Here is a 13,727-nt window from a genome sequence, read left to right as displayed (position 1 = left end):
CGCTATAAGCAGTTTTTGCCAGAAATCAGTTCCTGGCAAAAATGTAAATCATGGTTTGTTGGAAGACTACCAGTAAATCTAAAAACATGTATCGTTTTATTGTTTATGATAAAAAGTTTGAGGAAATCAGTGAAGGGAAGAAGTGTGATGAAAGATTCTGATGGTCAGATATGTCATTTTTAGGTAGTGTCTGGTTGCCTTTGAGGGAAAATGGATGTAAAAAAGGCAAATGAAAGAATAACTGGAGGAAGAAAAAATACAAGTCCTTTATGACAAACTGTTAGAAAATAAATTAGTCATCCCACAGGATAAATGGAAAATCAGTGTAAGAAAACAAAATATGGAAGCAATTTTGAATACAATTAAAATAATTGCATTATAGTGTGTCACAGAAGCATGTAGAGTTATTTTAATAGGAAAAAGGAGACTTGGTAGAAAGATGAAGTGAAAGATGCTGTGGATACAAAAAAATCATACAAAAATGCTGCAAAAGTGGAATGCTGGAAGAAGAATTTATAATTTGTATTGCAGTGATAATATTTTAAAGAATAGAATTGAAATAAATATAATAAATTTTAATATCCTACATGATGAAAAGGAGAATGCGAAATATTGAAAAATGGTAAGGCCGTAGTCTTAGATGACATAGTTAGAGAAATGTTTAAACACTGGTGTAGTTTACTGATCATTTGTTTGTGTGATTTCCTTAAAGTGTGCTTGAAGACTATATCTGACCTTGACAATTGGAAGAATTTATTGATTAAATTTATAGGCTACCCATCTCACCTTCAAAAGAAGCTCTGGGCGGAAGAATTTACCATACTGTATACAATGGGAAGTATAACAAAAGCGAATGCAAAAACTACAGAGAGATTTTGTTATATGTCACTGGAAAGGTGCTTGACAGGATTCTAATTGAAAAGTTCTTAAGATGACAATAAGAAAAAAATTCAGAAATGTGGATGCTGCTTTTCAACAGGTCATTGAGAAGTACATGAACTCAACAGTATATTATATATGTGTTGATTTAGAAATGTGTATGATAAATAAAATAAGCTTGAATTATGAAATGTTCTAGACCAGTGGTGGCTAACCTTTTTTGACTCCCGTGCCAAAAGCGGGGGGATCACAGGGGAGAGGTGGTGCACGGGCATGCTACACCCATAATGCTGTGCGTGTGACCAATACACACACGCACATGCTTTGGGATTGCTTTTTTCGCCCTCCCAGGGTTCCAGAGACTTTCTAGGAGCCTGGGGAGGGTGAAAATGGCCTTCCCTGCCCCCTTCCAGAGGGAGAAAAACGGCCCTACGGGGAACCCGGAAGCCACTTCTGGTTTGCTCATAGGAACCTTTTTTGATTTAAGATCAATGAAAGTGGTTGTGTATAAGAGCTCTTTGATAACTGGAGAATGATTTGGGTCATTATATTCAATGCCAAAACAAATACAAACATGACATTGTTAGAGAATCAGCTCCTAGTTAATTAAATGTGGATATTTGGATAATATGGAAGGAGAATAAACATCACCATTATCAGACAAAGTTGTACTACTGATTTATTTATTTTGTTTAATTTTTCTGCAATAGTTTAAAATTTCAACCATGGATATATATTTTTTTTTCATTCAGTTTCAAACTATGAAAATTTCTTTATTTTTGCAATTTACAAATCAATTCTTGATTTAGAATGAATTATTCAAAAGAAATGGTCACATGTTTAATACTTAAGTGTGCTCCAAATTTAGATATTTTAAAAATAATAAAAGCCACATATAAAATGTATGTGTTTGTGAAACTTATTTTAACACCTATTATCATGATGATGAACCTATGGCACGCATGCCACAGGTGGCACATGGAGCCATTTCTGCCGGCATGTGAGCCGCCAGCTCCAGTGCACATGCACGCACCAGCCAGCTGATTTTCGGTCTTCCAGAGGGCCAGGGAAAGCCATTTTCTCCCTCCCCAAGCTTCAGGAAAACCTTTGGAGCCTGGGGAGGGCGAAAAACTGGCCCCAACGGAAGTTCAAAAAGGAACTTCCTGTAGGCCCATTGGGCCTGTTTTTTGCCCTCTCCAGGCTCCGTAAGCTTGCCTGGAGAGGGCGAAAATGGCCTCCCCTGGAGGAAATACCACACTCAGTCTGGAGGTGAGCAGTTTGCACACGTGTGGGGTGTGTGTGCGCACATGGGGGGGGGCGCTTTGCACCCAACAAAAAAAAGATTAGCCACCACTGACCTATTACAGTCTGCACTCAATGGAGGAAATTAAGAATACCTTTTTCTTCTCATTCTTTGGATTATACAAATATCTCTTTGCTTAGGTCTGATACTGTAAATTACTGTAAACCTTTTTTTTCTTTTTCTTTGCACTTTTAAAAAGTGGTGTAATAGTTTCTGCATTTTATTTATTTATTTTCACTTTTATTTTTATGAACACCTCAAGGCAGTGAACGTACCTAACACTACTTCTTCCTCATGTTTTCTGCATATCAGTAACCCTGTCAAATGGATTGGATTGAGAGAGAGAGCGACTGGCTCAATGTCACTCAGCCAGCTTTCAGGACTGAAAGTCACAATCCCCTGGTTTTAGCATGGTGCTTTTACTAATAAGCCAAGCTGACTCTGATGTATTCTGTTCTACACACACTCTGCAGAACAGGACTAATTAGGACTTATTGCTCATTTCTATACACTACTGTTAACAAACACTTTAACAAAATATTAGCTTGAAATTGCTATTGATATCTCTGATCAGTATTTCGCAATTACGTTCACTATACTTATGAAGACCTGATAAGTTTGCTCAAACAAGGAATGCTGTAGTAATGAATAATCACTATTGCATTATGGTACCATAATTTATGGTAGTGAGTAGCGTAAGATGTTATGGTTTTGGTGATGTTCCTTTTCATCACTTTTTCATGGAATTCATAGTAATTGGGGCATGTCCAAATTTCTTAAAGTTTGGAATGCACAGAAACAATATGCTTAATGAGAAGATAAAATTATAATAACATTGTGTCAGACAGAAGAAAATCAAATATAAATATAAAGTTATGGTTGATTTAATTAATTTGTTACTTGTTTACAGGTTACCCATGTTGAGCCTTGGGAGAAGGGAAGCAGAAAAACAGCAGGTCAAACAGGGATGTGCGGAGGGGTAAGTAGAAGTACGTGATTTCTGCATTTTGGAGCTTTTTTTATAAAAAGAAAAAGTTAATCTTTTCAAAATGACCGATAAAAAACTTTAGTTTGCAAGCTTTCACCCACTCCATTAGTACAATTAGTCGTCAACGTATGAGTGGATTTGAGCCCAACATTTCCATTGCTAAGCAAGGCTGTTATTAAGTGAGTTGTGCTTCATTTTATGACCTTTTGCCACAGTTAAGTGAATCATGTAGTTGTTGAATGAATCTGGCTTTCCCCGTTGACTTGCTGTGTCAGAAGGTTACAAATGGCGATCACATGACTCCAGGACAATGCAACTTCCATAAATACATGCCAATTGCCAAGTGCTCAAATTTTCATCACATGACCATGGGGATGCTGTAACAGTTGTAAATATGAAAAGTGTTATAAGTCAACTTTTCACTGCTGTTGTAATTTTGAACAGTCGTTAAATGAATGGTTGTAAGTTGAGGATTACCTGTAGATCAGTCCATTAAAAGTTTTGTTCATAACTCATGGAACATATTTTTATTTCACAGTGAGATTTTCCTTATATTTATTATGTATTATGAAATGTGTTTGAATATTAGTAGCTTTGATTGGTAGTTAGACTGTTGGTTTGAGCTCTGAGCTTGGCAACTTGGTTGCAAACGTTTCGTCACCATTTAAGGAGACATCAGCAGTGCGCTTTGAATTGTTCTTGTCTATCAGAACACAGGTCTTTAAATACCTTAGGTATTAATAGCTTGGGTGGCCTACTTACCAACCTGAGCTACTAATATTCAAACACATTTCATAACAGTAAATATAACAAAAATCTCACTCTGAGATAAAAATACGTTCCATGAGTTATGAACAAAACTTTTAATGGACTGAACTACAGGTAATCCTCGACTTACAACCATTCATTTAGCGACTGTTCAAAGTTATGACGTTTTGATACCTTAGGTATTTAAAGATCTATGATCTGAGAGATGAGCACAATTCACAATGCACTGAGGATGTCTCCTCAAATGGTGACTAAATGTTTTCAACCAAATTGCCAAGCTCAGAGCTCAAACCAACAGCCTATTTATTGTTACAATGGAGATTAAGAGGATTAAACATAATCTTTCCTAATGATAAATGCAGTGCTAATTTTTATATTTTATATTTAATCAAATGCTAGTTTTTATTAAATTCTAGGTTCTCAGTTTTTTAAAGAAGGAACACTTATAATGAAGCTTTAGGTAAATAAGTCAATACGTTAAAATAATATTTTACTATGTGAGATGTTTTCATTTTAGAATATTACTTCCCAATTTAGCAAACACCATGCATACATAATGTATATATCCTTTATTTGAAGAGGAACAAATATGCAGACAAGTTATATGTATATGTTGTCTCTTCAAGCTTTTCAAATGTGTGAAGAAGAAAATAGGTTTCATGTGTTGACCTTTTTTATTATTATTGATTTATTTTTAATGTTAGCCACCCAGATTCACTCTGGCAAAATGGATGACCATGTAAATCTAAATAAGGAAATAAAATATTTCTTCCCTAAGCAATGTAAGACAAGTTCTAGTTGAATGATTGGAATAATATCATTTCATTGAGAAAAAATGTAGCTTCTTGTACTACGTACACCTAAATCTGTTCTTCCTTCTAAAAATTTGAGCACAGAAAATAATTTATTTACAAAAAAACTCACCTACATTGTTCCTCTGTTGAATCAATTATCAGGTTTTTTTTCCTCTTCTCATTTTAAAAGGTGCGAGGAGTTGGAACTGGAGGTATAGTGTCTACAGCCTTTTGCCTCTTGTACAAGTTATTTACTTTGAAGCTTACCCGTAAGCAAGTGATGGGACTAATAACTCATATAGATTCCCCATACATTAGGGCCCTTGGATTCATGTATATTAGGTAAGTAGTTTTGTATTTAATTACAAACTAAGTTTTTATCCACAGGAGAAAAAAAAATGTTACATTTTCACAATTACTTTATATTTCAGATACACACAGCCTCCAAAAGATTTATGGGACTGGTTTGAATCCTTTCTCGATGATGAGGAGGTATGTCAACAAGGGTAATACTTTTGATATTTTAAAATATTTTATGAAATGCAAAAATAATCTTTAACTGCAAATCTTAGCAGTAAACATTTTCATCCTTAACGATGTGCAAACTTGGATTAGCTTTCTAACTTCATTAGAAGTTAATCATTTCTCAGAACTCAAAGGTGATTTCTGTTAGGAAGCAGTATATTGATAGTTTTGAATTGCCACTTTTTAAAACAATAAACAGACTGTTACATTCTGTTCTCCAATGTTTTCACTTCCAAAATTGTCCGCTGAACTTAAATTTTCAAAAAACCCAAAAACAAATTTCTATAGTAATTATGAACTCCTTATATATCTTGCTTAAATGTTAAATTCCTCTAGTTCCCATACATTAGTTTATCTGAATTCTCTCCCCCCCCCAAAAAAAATACTGATCTGATGTGAATTCTTTAGGTTTTATCACAAACATGCTTCAGTTATAGTATCTGCATATTATACAATATTATACAATAACAGTGGTTATTGAAATCAAGTGATGCAGTCTCTTAAAGTGAGATTTAGATGGATTTTTTTCATTCATTACACATGCACATTTATTAATGTATCACATTCTCAGTTCTTATCCATAACTAATTCATGGCTCAGTTTTTTACCCAACTAACTAAAACTGCAGGAATACAGAGGAATCACTTTCATATGTTAACTTTTTTTCCCCCAGTTTGCCAGTGTTGAAGGTGTAAAAGCATCTATATATATAAATATATATTTGCCTAAATATAAATGTTTTTATGAATTCATTGATACTCTATTTTTATTTTTCAGGAACTACATTTAAGCTAATGTGTTGTTTTCTTCTTTAGAAAAGAAAATCTTTGCAACGATTTTGTTTGGAAAAACTGTATTTCTGAACACTTAAATGTGTGTGAGTGCAAGCAGTTTTACATACAGATTTTCTGTTCCTGTTTTAGATAACAAATCTCACTTTCCTTGTGTGCTTGCACTATAGGTTTGGGCCTGACAATAGCTGACTAACATGTCCTGAGCTGTGAGAGGGCATAGCAAGAAGGCCTTCATGCGGTAATGACCCTTTTCCGAGACAATGGTCATCATGGATTATGCGTTTCCAATTATTTGTTACTTTATTTATTTGTTGCATAACTCTAAATTAGAAAACTCACTGCTTCATGGCAGTTGGTTTGCTATTGCTTCCTATTTAGGTAGAGTCCATTTTATACTACAGACTTTTCTGATCATTTTTAGACAGGAATGGTCATCCTAAGTATGGATGAATGGTAGTTCTAATTTGTGACAATAGTCCTCAAAATACCAGATAATGTAGAACAAATTACTTTTTCTTTATGGAGTAACCATATGTGATAATAGAATACAACTCAGTTATGCTAATATTTCAATCTGATTTACTAAGAAATGGATCCTTTACTGCCTGGCTGCAGGAATAGTCTATACCTGCATGCTTGGGTATTAAATCAAACTTCCAGCCAGTAAAATAGCAAAATGCAAAGATGCAAGAGTTCATATAAGCTTAATTATCAGCAAAAACAGCTAAGCCATCATATTTGAAATATGGCAATCAGTATAAGTAGCATTTGTTTCTAGATAAATTTTAAATAGCTTCTCACAATCAGAATGTGTTTTGTGTTTTGTGTTTCTTTTTTGAAGGACCTTGATGTGAAAGCAGGTGGTGGCTGCATGATGACCATTGGAGAAATGCTGCGCTCTTTTCTTACTAAGCTTGAATGGTTTTCTACATTATTTCCAAGAATTCCTGTACCGGTGCAAAAGAACATTGATCAACAAATTAAAGCCAAACCTAGAAAAATCAAGAAGGATGGCAAAGAGGGAGTAGAAGAAGCAGACAGGCATACAGAGCGTAGACGTTCAAGGTTATATTTTAACTTTATCAAATAATTGTTTAATCATTCTGTAGTAATTTGGCATAATTGTTGCATTATTTTGCTATTGTAAATATTATTTATCTATTGCTATTACACAAATAATATATCACTTTGAACTGACAAACTGCTTCATGTTATTTTCTCAGCTCCTCTGTAAGATTGGTACATATTCCCATATGGTAGTTAAGTTGTGATAAATGGACTTAGTTATTAGGTGTTCATGGTTGAAGTGAAATTTCATTTGAACACCTCATACAGAGGTAGTCCTCAATGACCATGTGTTCAATGACCATTCAAAGTTAGGATATGCTGAATGAATGGTAGTTACAGCTGGTCCTTGAAGTTATGGTGGTTCTTACACCCTGCAGTCATGTGACCAACATTTGGGTACTTAGCAGCCTGCCATTTATAACTGCAGTGTGCACTTCAATGCCACCCCCCCTTTAACTATCCATTTTGTCTGCCCTGTATTCTACTAACACTGTACCCTGCTCCCCCAACCTGATCTTCAACATCTTCTTTCTTCCATTGCTGATGTGACATGCCCAGCTGAGGCAGCTGCTGACCCTCCATGCACCTATTACCGTGTTTCCCCGAAAATACGACAGGGGCTTATATTCTTTTGCCCCACGAAATATGCCCTTGGGCTTATTATCAGGGAGGGCTTATTGTTTTGGGGCTGCCGGGCAGCTGCTCCCTTGTGAACTGGCTCCCGAAGAGCCGGGCACAGCCTCGGGCGAAGCAGCCATGAGGTAACCATGCTCACGAGCAGCCGCCCGGCAAATCCCCTCTCCAGCCGGGAAGAGCGCCATTCACTGACCTAGGGGGTATCCCTAATGCGCCAATCCATGTGGTGCTCTGCCCCAGCTCCCGCGGCTTGGCACATTCGGGATACCCCCTAGGTCAGTGCATGGAGCTCTGCCTGGCTGGAGAAGGGGGTTGTGCGAGCGCCTGTTCTGCCCACAGCCTCACCAAGCCCTTGCGCAGCTCTCCCAGGCCACCGCTGCTGCCCGCCGCTGCCCCGCTCCAAGCATAACTTCCAAACTCCAAAACTCGGGGCCGAGTCTTCCAGCATCGGCCGCTCTAGGAGTGCTCTCTATGGTGGGCCGGCTGCCGGACAGAGAGTCTTCCGGACAGAGTCTTCCAGCAGCCGGCCCACCATAGAGAGCACTCCTAGAGCGGCTGATGCTGGAAGACTCGGCTCCGAGTTTTGGAGTTTGGAAGTTATGCTCGGAGCGGGGCGGGCAGCAGCGGCCAGCAGCGGCCAGCAGCGGTGGCCTGGGAAAGCTGCGCAAGGGTTTGGTGAAGCTGCGGGTGGAACAGGCACTCGCCCAACCCCCTTCTCCAGCCAGGCAGAGCTCCATGCACTGACCTAGGGGGTATCCCGAATGTGCCAAGCTGCGGGAGCTGGGGGATGGGCAGAGCACCACATGGCTTGGCACTTTAGGGATACGCCCTAGGTCAGTGAATGGCGCTCTTCCCGGCTGGAGAGGGGATTTGCCGGGCAACTGCTCGTGAGCATGGTTACCTCATGGCTGCTTCGCCCTTGAGGCTGTGCCCGGCTCTTCTGGAGCCAGTTCACAAGGGAGCAGCCGCCTGGCAACTCTCCCCTCTGGCCAGACAGAACGCCACTCCCCAACCTAGCGGTATCCCGAAGGCAGCAAGCAACGTGAGCGCTCCCCCCCCTGGTTCCTGCGACTTGGCGCTTTCGAGATAACGCTAGGTTAGTGAGCGGTGCTCTGCCTGGCCGGAGGGGGGGGTTGTCCAGAGGGTTTATTTTTGGGGGTGGGCTTATATTTTTGCCCACGCGAAAAATGTGGCAAGGCTTTAGTTTCGGGACAGGTTGTATTTTCGGGGAAACACGGTATATGAGGTTAAATTGCTTTTATTTACTAGTACCGTGATGGCGAACCTATGGCACGCGTGCCACAGGTGGCACACGGAGGCCTTTTTGCCGGCACGCAAGCAGTTGCCCAGCTCAGACCCACTGCGCATGCCCGCACCTCCCGCCAGCCAGATGATTTTTGAGTATCTGGTGTCGGCAGGAGACGTGTGTGAATGTGTGGTGAGTAGAGGGAGGCGCGGGAATTCCCCTGGGAGTCATTTCCTCTGCCTTAAAGAGCGACGTGGATGTGTACGTGTGTGTGGACTCACGCATGAATGCAGTTACTTGAGCTCGGCAGTAATAGCGCTCAGGGTGCACAACTTTCCGGAAAAAGCCCCCCCTCCTTCTTGCTCTTCTCTGGACCTGCATCGCCAGATGGCCGGCTCAACTTCAGGCAGCTTGCAAACGTGCCTGCAGCCAAGCGCCGCCACCTTCCTGGCCCCTTTCTCGGCGATTCCCCCTCGGGGGTGGGAAGAAGAGGCAAGCCGGCTTTTTAGAGAGTTAGCCTCACCCGGCAGCGGCTGAGAGAGCCCGGCCATCTGGCTACCTCTCCTGCAATGGAATGGGAAGCTGCCTGAATTTGAGCCGGCCATCTGGCGGTGCAGGTCCACGGAAGAGCAAGAAGGAGGGGGGGTGTTTTCTGGAAAGGGGGGGACGACAACAACAATCGCTCCTTCAGTGCTTCCATCCCGCTGCCCCTTCCCCTAGCCATGTTGGACTTGCTTGCCCCCAACCACACTATGTTACGCTGTTTGCTTTCACTTAGCTGCCACTCGAACTCTTCAAAGTCCAACATGGCTAGGAGAAGGAGCAGAGGGAGGGGCAGCTAGCCGCCCAGCAGCAAATGCTGCCTTGCTCCCTTGAGCGCCTGAGCCAGCCAGTCACTCTTGACTTTCCCCCTGCCACTGCAACTTCCCTTCTGGGGCAGCAGAGCTGTGCAGGAGGAATGCTGGAGAGAGAAGAGGAAGGATTAGGTAGGAATCCTTGTGCGCATCGCCGCCACCTCTTCTTTACCACCCTCCTCCCTCTGCCTAATTTGGATTGAGTCTGAAGTGGTTTGTGGAGGGGGGAGGGAGAAGCGAGGCCCCAGAATAGCAGCAGCAGCAGCAATAGCTGCAGACGGAACGGCTGCTCGGGTACACGGGGAGGCAGGGAGGGAGGCAGACGCGACCGGTCGGCTCCTCCTCCTCCTGCCAGCCTCACTCTGGGCAGCGTCCAGCATGGCAAATTTAAGGGATTTTCAGGGCTTAATTTGCAAACTAGGGTGCATGGTGTGGTACTGTGCGTGTGGTGAGGACACGGTCGAGCTCGGCTCAAGCTGCTCTGAGATTGCAAGCCACCGTGCCGATACTTGGGATGTTGCTTTTTTCACTGGCCCTGCAGGGCAAGCCAGCTTGCGGCCCCCAAGAGGGGCGGGCTGCATGGGCAAAGCGGAGCATTTCTGTAAGGGCGGCATGCCAGCAGCAGTCCTGCTGGCTGGCATGGCTGGCTGGACGGACGCTGCCTGGAGTGTGAGGGTGCCAGGAGGAGCCTGCCGACTGGAGGAAGAGGGTGAGAGGCGGGTCCTGTGAACGGGCGGCAGCAGCGAGGCGCCGCGCGGCGGAGGCGATCCGGGCCCTGGCGATGGAGACGCACGTCTCGTGCCTGTTCAAGGAAGGTCCCGAGGCTTCCCTGAAGCCTTCAGAGCGCTTAAAACGACCATCCGAGCAACCCGGAAGTCACTTCCGGGTTGCTCGGAGGGTGGTTTTAAGCGTTCCGAAGGCTTCAGGGAAGCCTCGGGACGGTCCCTGAAGCCTCCAGGGGCTGGGGGAGGCTCTTTTCGCCCTCCCCAGGCTCCTATAAAGCCTTTGGAGCCTGGGGAGGGCGAAAAAGCATGCAAAAATGGACGCATTGTGTGCGCATGCACACTGGGGGTGCGTTGCATTATGGGTGCGGCACGCCTGCACACAACCCCCCCGCGCTCCCCCCACTTGTGGCACGCGAGCCAAAAAAGGTTCGCCATCGCTGTACTAGTAGCTTGGTGCCCTTTGCTCAGTCTGATTAGTCTTGCAAGTTTACATAGGATTTGTGTGACCCTGTTTGATCTCCAACCGACTTGTTAAGGGAAAGTTTGGGTGAAGGGGGTTGGAACTCAGTTGCAAAATATCCGAGAAGAAAGTTTATCTAGATCCTTGCCAATCTGGACCAAAAACTGCATTTGTCTCTATTGTAAATGATTATGTATAATGGGAATTACAGTCCTTTGGATTTTATTAAACTTCTCTTTAGAGATGCAGAATTTATCATATACCTAGTGTTTAGAGGTTATCAGGGACTGAATATGTCAAAAAGGTTCAAGTTGAATGTGTAATGATTCAGAAAGATTTTTAGTAGCTCTGACTTGGACTTTGGATGCAATCAACTGATGAAGGAGCATGTCTGTGAAGTGTAGATTCTCTTAAATCTGTGTTCCTCCTAGAGGAACAAATAGAGTTATTCTTTGAGTATATTGGCTATAGTTATCCTCATCACCCATATTAGACTATTGCACAGATGTCAAACTGCATTTCTTCGAGGGCTGGATCAGCATTGTAATTCTCTGCGGGGCGGCAGAGGAGGACAGTTGGGACAGGATGGATGTCTCCTGCAGCACCCTGCCAGCCAAAACGGGGCACGGGGGGGTGTCCACGTGTGCCGCCCCCCTCCCCCCACACCTCGTTTTCACCCTCCATGGCCTCCTGCAGCACTCTGCTGGCCGTTTTTGGCTGGCATAGTGCCACAGGAGGCCATGGAGGGTGAAAACGAGGCGAGGGAGGCCGCATACAGCACCGCGGGCCAGTCCTTTGATATTTCCAGGTTGGCCCCATGGGCCAGATTTAAGCATTCCTGGACGATTGCAACACGCTCCATTTCAAGTTGTTTATTATTCAGAAATTTCAACTAACAATGAATGTGAGAGCCCATATCCTGACAGATGAAATCCAGTTCAACAGGGTAACACAACTTTTTTGTTTACTACATTGATAAACCCATCTTTGAATTAACTCTGATAGAAGTAAAAGCAATCTTTTTTCAACATTTTTTCCTGTTAGAATTTATATATTGGCTGCTATTACATCTTAGTTTATTTATTGATCTTTATTTCTAAAATATCAGTTTTGCGATTTTATGGTTCTGGATTCTTTTATTTATATAAGATGACTTGTGTCTTCTGATGGGGATGACAATTAAGTACTGATATAAAGTATTTAATGTAAATTAAAATACCCAGTTTCATTGGGGATTGGGGGATATACAAATACAATTAATTCATTATGCTAAGTAGATACCAGAAATTGATCAAATGGTTGCACCCTGCCTCTGGGCATTTTCTTACACATTACATCAGGTATGATAAATTAATAATGCAAAAAAATTATTCTTAAAGTTGACAACCCAATAGATGAAAAAGATTAAATGTTCTACAGTTAAATTCTTGTTGTGAAAAAAACTATTTCTAAAACATGTTGTCATTTTAATATAGGTCTCCAAGAAGATCCTTGAGTCCTAGGAGGTCACCGAGAAGATCAAGAAGCAGAAGTCATCATCGCGAAGGATGGGGTTCATCCAGTTTTGACAGAGAATTGGAAAGGGAAAGGGAGCGGCAAAGATTAGAGCGTGAAGCTAAGGAGAGAGAAAGAGAAAGGCGACGGTCTCGAAGTTCTGATCGCACATTGGAACGTAGACGAAGCCGGGAAAGGCACAGAAGTCGAAGCCGTGATCGAAAAGGAGACAGGAGAGAGAGAGAGAAAGAAAATGAAAGAAATAAAAGGAAGGAGCGTGAGCATGACAAAGAGAGAGTTGTTGAAAGAGAACGAGATCGATCTAGAGAGAGAGATCATTCTCGAGAAAAATCAAAAGACAGAAAAGGTAAAAGTGAAGGAGATGAAAGGAGGCACAAAGATGAAAAAGATGAAAGGAAGCATAAAGATGAAAAAAGAGATGCAAAAAAAGAGAGGAGGCATAGCCGAAGCCGAAGTAGGGATCGTAAGCATAGGAGCAGGAGTACAAGTAGAAATGCTAGTAAGCATAGTAGAAGCAGGAGTAAAGACAAGTCAAGTAAACATAAAAGTGGAAGTAAAGAGAAATCAAACAAGCAGAGCAGAAGCCGAAGCAGAGGAAGAACTGATAGCTGTGAAAAGTCTCGAAAACGAGACCGTAGTCCTAGTAAAGAAAGATCACGAAAACGTAGCAAAAGCAAAGAACGTTCCCACAGATATGACCACAGCGATAAGGACCACTCAGATAAACACGATCATCAGAGGAGCCAAAGTACAGAACAAGAGAATCAAGAAAAACAATCTAAAAACAAAGATGAGACTGTATAAATATTCAGAAATGGATCACATTGAATCCTATAAATGTTTTGAAATCTTGCTTATTTTTTCTTAAAATTGAGATTGTGCAGTAGTTGATGAGCACTCTTCTTCAACCTCCCTCTAGGCTGCAGATTGTCATTTCCTATTTTGAGTAGGGAAGTGCCTTTGTAATCCCATTAAAAGTGTTGGCTATTCCAGTCCATTTGTTTAGTTAATTTCATGATGCAAATCTGTTTGTGCATTTTTTTTTAAAAAAATGTTCAACTGTTTCTGAAATGTACAATCTGTACATATGTCCTGAAACTGTTGTAATTCCTTTGGCATGGTTGCCTTGTTGGTTAAATTTGTATACGGCAATAAAACTGCCACTAATTCTA

The 13,727-nt window shown here is 41.8% G+C and overlaps 1 protein-coding gene across 4 annotated transcripts in view; it reads left to right on the top strand.

Moving 5' to 3' along the window:
• The window catches only part of PRPF38B (pre-mRNA processing factor 38B), a 16,517-nt gene extending 2,790 nt beyond the window's left edge, over positions 1–13,727 (top strand). The window contains exons 2-6 of one of the 4 annotated variants that reach the window (XM_081946860.1): positions 3,093–3,161; positions 4,923–5,074; positions 5,164–5,224; positions 6,893–7,116; positions 12,516–13,727. In XM_081946860.1, the coding sequence (XP_081802986.1) occupies positions 3,093–3,161; positions 4,923–5,074; positions 5,164–5,224; positions 6,893–7,116; positions 12,516–13,359 (1,350 nt within the window). In that variant the 3' untranslated portion in view covers positions 13,360–13,727. Of the gene's footprint in view, positions 1–3,092; positions 3,172–4,922; positions 5,075–5,163; positions 5,239–6,218; positions 6,290–6,892; positions 7,117–12,515 lie in introns of those variants that run through there. The other 3 variants (XM_081946861.1, XM_081946863.1, XM_081946862.1) reach the window with 3 other exon arrangements.

The sequence above is a fragment of the Natrix helvetica genome, assembly GCF_964273705.1.
Source record: "Natrix helvetica genome assembly, chromosome: 3".
NCBI lineage: Eukaryota > Metazoa > Chordata > Lepidosauria > Squamata > Natricidae > Natrix > Natrix helvetica.
This window is presented reverse-complemented; position numbering and strand designations above follow the sequence as displayed.